This window comes from Salminus brasiliensis, chromosome 1 (assembly GCF_030463535.1).
Source record: "Salminus brasiliensis chromosome 1, fSalBra1.hap2, whole genome shotgun sequence".
In the NCBI taxonomy this organism is placed as follows: domain Eukaryota; kingdom Metazoa; phylum Chordata; class Actinopteri; order Characiformes; family Bryconidae; genus Salminus; species Salminus brasiliensis.
Window position 1 is genome coordinate 39302676 of NC_132878.1, and position 12412 is coordinate 39315087.

General features: G+C 41.2%; 1 protein-coding gene across 1 annotated transcript in view; it reads left to right on the plus strand.

Annotated features, from left to right (window-relative positions):
• Positions 1–4210: 4210 nt before the first annotated feature.
• The window catches only part of mettl24 (methyltransferase like 24), a 49056-nt gene continuing 40854 nt past the window's right edge, over positions 4211–12412 (plus strand). The window contains exon 1 of the mRNA XM_072695926.1: positions 4211–4997. Within this exon, the coding sequence (XP_072552027.1) occupies positions 4746–4997 (252 nt within the window). The 5' untranslated portion in view covers positions 4211–4745. The remainder of the gene's footprint in view (positions 4998–12412) is intronic.

Genomic DNA, 12412 nt, shown 5'->3' on the forward strand with positions numbered 1-12412 from the left:
GGCTGGAGAAGTCTGGAATCGCATGTCATTGGATTTTGTTAGTTTCTAAAGATATTCATAATTTCTTCACAGGATATGCATTTTATCTGCAAGTAAAGAGTTTTTATGTTGTTGGAAAGGTAGTGCATGTGTGTGGAAAGGCCTTTACATGAATTTATTTTGGTTAGTTGCAAAATCGTGATGATTATTTGAGCAGTGGATAAAGAACATCTGAATGTTGCTATAGTTACTTTGCTAGTGCTGGGCCACACCCTGAGGTGGAGCAGGAGGGCGGACTTAGTGTTTTGGCTAGGAATCTGGGTCAGCTTTTTTGTGGTGTGTTATGTGAAGCCTGGCCCCCCATTGGAGTGGTGATCTGAAGAAGAGGGAGGAGACAATGTGGAAGTGGGTGCTACGTTTGTTAGAACGGGGATAGACTGTGAGGTGTGGGTATATAAAGGGGACCTGGAGAAGGGGCTAAGAGGGGGTTAAGGGTGTTAAGTTCAATTCTTAACTTCCTCTATGGATATTTGAACACAAATATATCCATTGTATTTCCTCATCTAAAATGACCAAAGAACCTACACATGTCTTCTGGGTTTTATATGCAGTGCTGATGATAGTAAAACAGTGCTGCATTCCTAAGGGGACTGCTTTTCCTTACAACACACATTCAAAAAAATACATTCAGGCTTTTTGTGAAGCTATTGTTAAAATAATTTTCCAGGCCTCAGGCAATGTGTCCAAAACCATGAAATGTAGTAATTTGATGTAACTGAGCTTTTAGAGGTATTAAACACTGCACTGAGTCTGGTTCCTTTCACCACTGGAGGATTTTACACCAAACCACCCTAAATTATGTCTTATTCAACTGTTAGTGAGTTGAGCCATTGAACTACAGATGCCGATAGTAGAGAAACACATCGCAAATATAAAAGACAAACCCAGGGATGCGGTAGACGACTCAATTCACTCTTTCTTAATGTATGTACGATATACAAAAGCTACCAGTGCATTGTACATTGTACAGCCACAGAGACCCTAATGGCCAGGCTTTCCCAGTTTGCTCATTTAGGCTGGACAATTTAAAGCCTATGGATTGCTTCAGAATGGCCTATGCAGCTGGATGTTGTGTTGTGCGAGACATCCAATAATGTGGTGGCTATTCCAGTAACATCCACGTCCAACAGGGGGCAATATTGTGCTTTGTGTTTCTTGCTGCTTCATGTGTTTCATTCATGATAAATAAATAACTGCAAAAAGAAAGTTGATTAGTTTGGTTCCCCCACCCCCCAACATACTAAACTTGCAAAGCTCTAAATGCCACACTTTCCCAAATTAAACAAAATAGGGTGCGGGCTTATCTGATCTTTTCCTTTTTTAAAAAAAACTCAGATTTTTCCACATGTGAAGTTGAGTATAAATAACCTTCCTATGATGCAGCGTCCTGGGCCTTATAATTTAATTAATGCATGCTTTGGAACCCTTTCTGTTATCTTCAGTAAGACAGTTAATGAAGGTTGGGATGAAGTGTGTATGTGTGTGTGTGTGTGTGTGTGGGACCCAAATGATTGTGAGATCACTATCAGTGTTGCTGAATTATGAAACACAGTTTGACAGCATATATATATATATATATATATATATATATATATATACACACCCTCTGTAAATCATCACAGCTAGCATCTTCCAGCTATGCTGCATCACAGAAAGAGCCTATGTGGCAGGCATGGGATGAGCCAAGATAAGCCAAGACACGTTTGTTATCCTAAGTGAGTAATGCAACGATGTTATAGCTATCAGTACAGGGAGTGTATTCCGTCGCTGTCCAGTGAAAAGCATGAATCTCCAAAATGCTGACTTTACAGGAGAAGGCTTTAAATGGAAGTCAATGTAAAATAAGACTTTATTATGAATCATTTAGAGCATTTCTATTGCTCTATTCATCCAGAATTATTTCATAATATAACAGTGTACAAAGAGGCTACAGTGTCCAAACACTGGAGGAAAACTGAAAACAAATGGAACAGTTTTTAACTTTAAAAGTCCTGGAAAGTCCTTTAAAAATCTTTCAAATAAAAAGCATTGTACTTGTTGTACAAAATGGGGGTTTCCCTCCATTTAAGCCAGAGATTTGTAGACTTGTAGCTACAGAGCGAAAGTACGGAAGCACAGTTTAGACACCAAGCATGTCTTGGCTGATCAGCTGCGTCTGACTTTTGCCAACTATTTATGTAAAGCATGTGATTAGATCAACCTGGAGTTGCTGCTGCTTTGTGATGGGACGATAAAATGGCATGTTGAAACACCATCCTCAGTGTTGTAGCACCATCTACCGTCTTTGGCTACTGGAAGTTTGACCCTTGCTTTCAACATATGGTTTTAGTATGAGAAGAGAAATGATATATAAGATATGAGTGCAGAAGGAGAGAGGTAAGACTGAGAGAGGACTGACAAACTCCCAGCAAGCTCTGCAAACATTACACTCACATACTGTTTAGTCATTGATAATAGCCTAGAACTTCCCAGCAGAGCAGTGTTGCTCTGTTCATTCTTCTCAAAACATCTGAGCCAAACTAAAGTTAGCTCCTCAAGGCTTTGCTGAGATAACAGAACATCAGCCCACCACCAGTGTCAGGATACACCTTAATAAGTTGCAATTTTTTTTTTATCGTTTTACACAGTAAACAGTACAATTAATGGAAACTTACTCCTTTAATGGAAAGTTCTGTTCAATTCTAAAATATTAAAGAGATCTGGGAAACTTTAGCTCACACTGACACTCGTGCAGTTATCATTACTATTCAAATTAAATGGCACTTCTAAAAAGTGAAAATAAGTCCACATCCTCAGCAGAGAACACAGGCATGCACATCTGAGTCTACAACAGCATTATTGGCCATGCTCTCTGTGGGCGGGTATGATGGACGCAAGCTGGAAGCTCAGCTCTCCAACGATATTGCATGAGCAGTAGTTGGGAAATATGTGAACCTGTCTTCATGTGACTCAATAGAAGCACATGCTTGCTCTCTCAGCATTGGAGGCAATGTGTGGGTCAAAAAAAATTTAATTTAAAACCAATTTTTTTGAGCAACCTTTTGTTTCAGATGGGCACCAAGGTCACCTATATGGTAGTGTGGCCAAAGAAAACAGCAGGTATAGAACTTTCTAGAAAGTTCAATTGGAAGGTAGAGGAGCTTTAGGCATGGTCCTACACTTTAGTTATATCTAGGGACGTCCAGAGTCAAGCTAGTGGATTAGGATCGAGGCTGATCCAGGCATGTTGCCATGGATCAGGTATTGGCTATTTTAATCCCAATCCAGTCTTTGTTTTATCCACAATGTTTAGAGCGCTACTTGGTGTGCTCAAGGTGTCATGAACAGACATTGTTGCCCAGTCAGTAAGGTAAATAAAAGACTTAAGGGTCTGCAGTGGGGAGCTATTTTACAGTGGACCATAATATCTGTACCTATTACTGAGATGCTCTGTTTTACCAGCGGGGGAACCGCACGCCTTTCTCTGTTTTTAGCAGCACTGACTAACCCATTCAGAAATGAGTGTGAGCTAATGCTAATGCTAACACACACACACATACACTATAGAAACCCCAATCACACACAGCACCCACTATAATGAATACCCACTATAAACCAGTTATTACACACCAGAAGCCCAACAACAACAGCAACAGCAAATATCAGTCCAGAGTGTGTACCACTACACACACACACTGATTGCTAATTGGTCAGGGAGGAGAGTCAGACTGGACTATAAAACAGTCATTTTAAAAAAAAGTCTCGACTAAACTAAATCAGTCAGTCCAGAAAGTCTGATTATAGAAACTGATCATAAAAATTGTACTGAACGGATTGTTCAGCAACTCATCTGATCTAAACTGTGTGGCTGTATTGTTTATACAAACACAGAGATCAGATCGGATGAGTATCAACTGATACTCAGCGTCAAGGGAGTAAGATCAGATTGGGGGAAATTAATCAAATCGGGACAAGTCTAGATATTTCAGTCTGTTAGCCTGAATCTACTGCAGCACACTGGTCAAACTTCACAGCACAGTCACACAGAAAGGCTGAAGGAAACCCTGCTGCCGTCTGGTCTAAGCTGATCTCGCCAACGTTGCAGATGTTGGGGGAGGTTCCAAAAAGTCGAGGCACTGTGAGAGCATGTGAGAGAAAGTGTGTGTCTGTGCTTGCATGTGTGTGAGGGATGTCCATGAAGGAGGAGTTCCGAAGTTCTGAAGTTCTGTTGTCATTTTCTGCTGGTGTTCAGCTGGTAGTGTGAGTAGCTCACGCACACACACACACACACACACACACACACACACACACACACACATATACACACTCACACTCACATACTCTCTCACTGCAGCATGGACAAAGATGTTTGCAGACGGTGGACTTTGTAACCGGAGAACTTTGCAAGCTTGAAACCAGGCTTCTGCACGTGAAGGATGGAGAGAATGGGATAAAAACCAAAGCAGTGTGAATGTGAACCAAGCGAGGAGAGAAAAGGGGGGAAAAAAGGAGTGTGAAGACATGGAAAAGGAGCGAGACGTTATGATTGTGAAAAGAAAAAAACAACCTTAAAGTTAAGCAAAGAGCACAACAAGAGAGTGCAAGGCCGTGCCAATGGAGACGAAACTCGTGAATGTTGGAAGAATGACAGAGCGAGTGCCTGTCTGAGGGAATGAGAGAAAGTTAGAGAGGGAGAGCAAGACCTGGAGAGACATAGAAGCACCAGCATGCTGAAGGAAAGGGTGAACAGGTGTGTGTTGCTGCGTGTGTGCGTGCTTCTCTCAGTCCTGTGTGTCTGCGGTCACATCTTTGCTGAGTTTAAGGGATATGGTCTGAAAAGCTGGAAGAGGGTTCCCCCAGTAACCCCAGAACACCTCCAACAGGACACCAAACACCAGAGGGTTTCCAAGGCTTCTGACAGGTTGAGTCTGCGTGACTCAAAGACCACGTGCTGCCCACCTGTCCGGCAGCAGAGGAAGGTGAGTGTGAGTGTTTTTTTTCGATGCGTCGTGCCGTTTTTGGAACTTGAGACTGTACCTCAGTATCGATAATAGAGAGAGACTGAGACCTGAACATGTCCATTGATCAGATGAAGACTGGGGAGAGCAGCCACCTGTTGCCGTTTTTGATGCTGGTGTGTTGATATTGATGCTGTAGCAAGTTGCCAAAGTTTAACACAGCAATGTTTTAAAAGAAAAGCCCTAACTTTGGCCTGTCACTCAACATGTCATTTGAACAGTCCTTATAAGGTTAAAGGTGCTCTAAAATGAAAAGATTTATTAGTGTAGTTGAATAATGATAGTTTACACCCAGCCCTCTAAAGAAAGCCTTGCTGACCCTAGTCACAGCTAGCGAAGGGCTAAAACATCAGTAACACTGGAGAGCAACACATCACTACCAGACTCTGCTAGTTATTGGAAAACAACGTGGCCGCAGCTTTTCCTGTGCCAGCAGAAAGAGAGTTCAAGCTTGCAGAGCCAGGAAGCAAGTGGGTATCTGTGCTAGGCTAAAAGCTAACCCTAGCTCGGATAAGTGCAACAGAGGTAATTTGCGTGAACACTGATAGTTAAAGCAGAAAAAGAGTGTGCACTGACATCAAGACACCACTCAGGGAAAACCCAGCCTTCTCACTGCACCGAGAAGACAGCAACACTCTCCAGTAAGACTCAGTTACAGTGTTAAAATAATGCTATGCTATGCTATGTGACTTTTGTTTAACCCAAACCAGTCAATCTGATCAAATTATTCCTGAGCCCAACATAGATCTCATAAGGGAATATAGGGTGTTTGCACTGGGGGAAGAAATATAGGGTTGAATATGGGCGTGTAAAGCCACACCTGGGCATTTTTCACCCTGACCTAAGTCACATACTGAATATGCCTTGTTTTTTTTGTTGTTGTTTTTTTTACACCAGTTGCAAAATAGTAATAATCCTCTATTAGATTATTAAAATCCTCAATCTACATCACAAAGTGCCACATCACAAATTTTCCACCGAAATGCACCACAGGAGGTCATTCCTACCTGTGGCTATTAAACTCTATAACTCCTCCCTCAAGTAGTGTGACACTATGATTCAGCTGTGCAGTACTTAAATTATACTGCTCATATGTGCAGTAATAATAGTACTGTAATTCAATTTAATGTGTGCAATAACTCAGGTTATCACAGTTATTACCAATATGCCACCAATATGTGTATGTATATATGTGTGTGAACAGGTGTGTCGGTCAGTTGCGTGAAACTTGATGATTAGTCAAGTGGCTAAACCCTACTAGTGAAATATATTGAAAGTTAAGTACGTATAATGGCAATACAGCAACGCTCTCACCACTGCCACTGTGTTATGTATTGGAGAGCTTGACAGTGGCTTTCAAAAGTATTCAGCTCTTTTAAAGGATCAGATTTGTCTGGATTACAAATATAATTTTGATGCTTTGTACAGTCATACTATGTTTCATGTAAGAAAGGAGAATAAGGAAATGCTGAAAATGCTTCAAGGTACACCGATGGAAGACATCACAGCCTAAAAATGACATAATTGACTGACAATTGTGCTCTACCATCCCAACAGTGAAGTATGGGCTTACAGCATCATATTGTGCCCAGCAACTAGGTGTCTTATTAAAGCTAAAGAATGGGTAGATGGTGAAAAATAGAGGGAGATACCCAGTTTAGTCCTGTACTACAGTATAGGAGAAACCTCAATGATTCCAAGCACAAGAATCAAGCAACATACGAATAGTTGAACAACAAAAGGTAAAAAGGGTTTAGATCCCAATCCAGTCAAAAATGCACTAGATGAAAACTGCAGACCTCCAACGTCATCCAACCACCTAAAGAAAATCTGCCAGCAATCTGGGTGATTCCACACCAAAGAAAGAAACAACTTCAATACTTCTGCAATCTGTATTTTTCCGAGAGAGAGAGAGAGAGAGAGAGAGAGAGAGAGAGAGAGAAGTAGTGGGAAATGCTTGTGTTCTGTGGAAACTCATCACAACAGTGGAGTTTGAATGACTGCTATCATATTGTAGCTTGACACAAAGGAAGTTAATAGTGAATGAAAGATGCTGAAAGAGTGTAAACCCAGCTGGCTGCTTCATATTGCATATGGTGAGGATGTGCGCGGCTTACAGATGATTAAATCGCTGTCAGAAACAAAAGGCACATCCAGAGATTATACACAATATACAGCCACGCAGGAGAAACCCATTCATTGGTAGCTCATAAACAGAAGAACCCTGAAAAAAGTGAGGTGTCTGAAAGTGTCTGTACACATCTCAGACAGTCATTAGGGAATTCTGTATTTGCTGGTAGAAGCTGAGGGTGGGATCATATGTTCCATGGGATTGTTTGTGGGATATCATGTACTGTAATCTGTACATTAAAGAGGGATCTTGATCAAAAGAATTTTAGTTAACATAAGTTTTTACACTAATTCAAGAACCAGAAGAGTTCAATGCCTCCAAAAGTTACTGAAGTTGAATTAAAGTTATTACAAGAAAATAATTTTTCTATAAAAAAAAAATATTTTTTTTTAATATGCTGTCTAATGCCTTATTGTTTTATGGTTGTCGTTGGCCTAAAATAATTTTTAGCACACAAGGCGAATATTATTTACTATATTACCATCAACACTACATCCAGAAACCCATTAGTAATGTATCACCACCACTGTAAAGAAATCATAGGGGCTAGTTTTCTCCACAGTAGGGGTGTCGTGATCTGATCCAGGCTTTTAAGGTTCCAAATCCATCTGGCACCAGTAATAGACACAATCCTCAGCTGCTGCAGACAAAGAGTGCTGCTGCAGAGTTCATCTGTGACATTATTTCGCTGAGCAAAACACATGAGCTTTATTTGAGCTGATAAGTACAGCGACATTATCAGTTAGCAGCCTAAACAAAAGCTACTGCTGGATTCTAATTCTAACTTTCCATTCCATCTTAAATATCGCAGCGCTTACAGTGTGGACATTTCAACAGCAGAGCGTAACTGCTGCATTGTTTAAGGTGGAACGGAAAGTTCGGTGGAAGAGGAGTCAGTTAGTTAGTTAATCTATCAGAAGAAGAGGATTAAAACTCTTCATTCCTCCAGAAAATGTCTGTCTAATTTTCAGCCGTTTTTGCAGGCGCTGCTAAAACCACCCAGTTTGGTTGTAGTTGTGTAATGTTGAAAATCTTCATTTACTGTATAAGTTATAAATTATATGGTGGTAATGCTCTGTTCTACCATACTTCCTTCTTTGGTTCTAAACCACCTTTGAATGGCGCACTTAGAACTGAGTGATCAGACTGCAGAGTTGTAAAGGAGCTGGGAGATGAATGGTCAGGTAGGTCAGTCAACACTTTTGCAAGTTGCTTCAAACTGAGGAAATCAGGCTGGAATTTAGTCTGATTTATAGAAACTGCTACTAAAATACAGTGATATTACTGTTGTTTACTGTATATTAGCACATCTCACCTAAACTGGAGGACTGTGTTATTTATAGAAACACAAAGATCGGATCAGGGGGTAAAAAAAACTTAATTGGGACACCCTACTCTACAGGCCACCATTTCATATAAACCCTCCCTGAATGGCTCCTCGACTGATTGAATTATGCAGAAAGCCTGAAGCATCAGTAGAATTCCCTTTTCAAAGCCTCAGCAACCTAAACGAAAAAAGTGTTTTCACCCTTTCTGCTAATCCAACATCAAACATGTAGCTCTTAATAAAAGCCCTGTTTTTCAGTTGTTCTCTAGTTTTGCTGCAAAGTCAAGGCATTTTCATCCAGTGCACACACACAAACACATGCACGCTCTAGACCTCGAGACTTCTTACACCAATTCACACACAACATTCTATACCCTCTTTCTTCTCTTATCCTGTTTATCCTTCTCTCCTCAAGCCTTCATTCTTGCTCATGAAGAGAAGCACTGGCTTCCTGTATGCATGTGCTTGTGTGTGTATCTGTGTGTGTGTTTTAGTGTGTGTGTGTGTGTGTGTGGTGCTGGCTATGCCTGTCCAAAGGCTGAGCAGGCAAACAAAGGAGCATTGACACACTGTTCTGATTAAAACGTTTGAGTTCCACACCCACGGGGAAACACAGCCCCAGGCCCTGACCTCCCGTCAGAGTGGGCTCTCAGGCCAGAGACTCTAAACCCTGCTCAAGACTATCCTCTTAGCCTCTGCACACACCTACACACATTAGGCTCTCTCTCTCTCTCCCTGCTCTCACTTGCTCTTTCTCTCTCTCTCTCTCTTTCTCTCTCCCTGTCACACACACAGCGTAGTCACAGGCGTTGAAACACTCTTTTGTTCTCTCACTCTTGACAGAACTCGAGAGTCAGATTGCATTATCACTGTTCTTTTGCTCCCTTTTTCTCTTTCCAGCTAAATTTTTATCCAAGCCAGCACAGCAATGTCTTGCAAAGCGCGAAAGGCCCTCATTTTGTTCCCAGCCTCGCACATAAGCATCAACAAAAGGCCCATGGAGAACAAGGGCTACAATCAATATTACATGCACCATATGCCTGCTCTCCCGTTTTTTTCTCTAGACATTTGTCACTGAACCCCACATGGGCCTAGCTCTGCATATTCATCTCCGAAACCCAGACGTCATGTGTCATCTCCAACCTGCATTATTGATGAAGTATATCCAAATGTCTTTTTCAAACAGACCTAAGATTCATTTGAATGTGTTCTATACTTCAGGCTTGAACTGCTCGAAAAGGGTCCAATTACGATGTTTGGGGGGGGGGTATCTGGTCCACCCCCACTACAGTTTTTTTGTTTTATAGCTCGAAACTTACATAATCAGTCAAATATTTCATGTTTAGCAGGCTGAAGAGTCTACACAGGTTACCATGAGCAAAATAACCAGCACCAGTGATGTGAGCTGTCCCATGTCCATGCATTACTACTATTACTATTTGGACAAAAGTATTGGGACACCTGCTCTTTCATTGTTTCTGCTGAAATCAGGGGTGTTAAAAAAGAGTTTCTCCTGCTTTTGTTGGAGTAATTGTCTCTACTGTCCGGTTATAAACTCTTTCTACTAGATTTTGGGGAAGCATTGCTGTGAGGATTTGCTTGCATTCAGCAACAAGAGAGTTAGGGAGGTCAGGATGTTGAAATATCAGCACCTTACCTCATCCCCAACTCATCCCAAAAGCACCATCATTTCAGAGAGCTCAGAGCTGGGGGGCTTTATACCCCTCTAACTTATGCCTGGCATTAGGCATGGTGCCAATAAGTTCATATTTATCTACTCCAGAGAGTCCTATTCTATTAGCAGTACTTCTCTACAGGGACTAGACAAGGTGTGTGTGTGTGTGTGTGTGTGTGTGTGTGTGTGTGTGTGTGTGTGTGTGTGTGTAGGAGCATTTGCACATCTGTGTCAGCAATGGGTGCAAGTTAAAGTAGCTGAATGCATTCATTAGAAGGGGTGTCCACAAACTAAATAGAATTTGCAGCCTATTACTACAGCTCACCGTCTGTTCTGAAACTCATGGCTGACATTCTATGTCAAGTTCTCGTTTCAAAATGAAAAACATGGAGCACAGGAGATTTAAAGAAGACAAAGGTAGCTTTGAGCACCATATGGCTACTATGATCAAGCTGTTACATTGCTGTGGGATTTAGCATCTGTTGGTTCAGTTGGTTGAACTCTTCACACAATCTCTCTAGTGGTGGGGACATACTGTATCATACATCAGTATTTGGCCAGTCACACTTCTGATAGGTCGGTCTTTGTAATACATCATATTCAGTTTGAAATGAAACTCTAAGGTTAAGGGGCACATGTACAGTTATGATGGGTGAGCTGTAAAGAAATGCAGTGCTCCTTGAACGTAGTCTCCATCTATCCTTCAGGTGACTAATAGAAGTTGTCCAGTTTTTGCCCAGCTGTCTCTTGGCCAATGGTGTCACTGCATAAAAAGAAAGTACATTAAAGCTCTAGGGTAGATTTTGAATGTGGCATTTGGAGTCTGTTGCTGTTATTTCTTAACATGACTGCCAAAGAAGTGCTGATGCCAGTAAAGCAGGCCATTAAGGGCCTGGAAAATCATTGAGCTTAGCAATAGAAACATACCATGGAAAATCACCATTGTTTATAGAAATTAAATTCATTGTATATGATTCACATCAGTTATTGAAAATAGCTGGGATATTTAACAATTCAGATGTAAACAAAGTCACCCCAAGTGATCTGGTGTGGATTGGGTCATTCAAAAGAAACACACAGACAGTTGCACAGTTCATGTCTTTTATAGAGCACATTAAGAAAACATCTATAGTGCAGGCTAGAAAAAGTAAGTGACCCCTCTGCGTTTATGAGGTTTTGGCAAAAGGTGTATTAACTAAGGAGATAAGATTGGAAGTGTGGGTTTTGCAGGTGCTTTGCCCGTTAAATTAAGGCACACGAAGCCTAGTGACTGACAAAGCTGTTCTGAAGAAAGAACTTCAGTGTGGTAGGTCAGTCTAAATCATGCCTCAATGCAAACAACTTTGTCTACAAAAGGCTACAAACACATTGCTAATTACCTAGGTTTACATCAATCTATGGTCAGACAAACTGTCTGTAAATAGAGAAGGCCTCTAGGAGTGGATGCCCTGTTAAAATCACTACTATAGCACAACAGGCAATCCTGAAAACCTGTCAAATAATCCTCTTCCCAACTGTGAAGCATAGTAGAGGGAGCATCATGGTTTGGGCCTGCTTTGCTGCCTCTGGGCCTAAATGCCTTGTAATCATTGAGATAACAATGAATTCAAACGGTGTAGCCAAACATTTTACAGGAGAATGTAAGGCAACAATCCATGACCTCATGCTGAAGAGACATTGGGCACTGACTCAAAGCACACAAGTAAACCAATTGTTTTTAAAGAATGGTCAAGTTCTGACCGCAACCCCATCAGAAATACTGATGATTTGAAACACATTTGCATGGAGGTGATCGGTGCTCAGGGGGATCTACAGGTTAATAAATTGAAGAGTTCACTTACTTTTTCTAGCCTGCACTGTGGAGGCTTACTCAATGTGCTCAATAAAAGACAAGAACAGCAAAACTGTTTGTAATTGGTTTAGTTTCTCAGATTGTGTTTGTCTATAATTGTGAGTTAGATAATGATCAGGCCATGTTTTATTAGCTATCCAGGTCATTCCAAAGTGTTCCCTTACTTTTTACTCTAGCAACTTTTTGGATTGTATCTGTACTACTTGCTAAGTGGAAACATCAGTACTGGTAGGCCCCAAAATAGCGGCAGCTATAGAGCATGAGACAGTGAGTGAGTGAGTTATGAAGACTCATAATTCTAGCTTGAAATAAGCACAGAGGGTTCATCACATGATGCAAACCTCTGGTAAGCATGAGGAACTGACAGACTACGCTACAGTAAGTGTGGTGG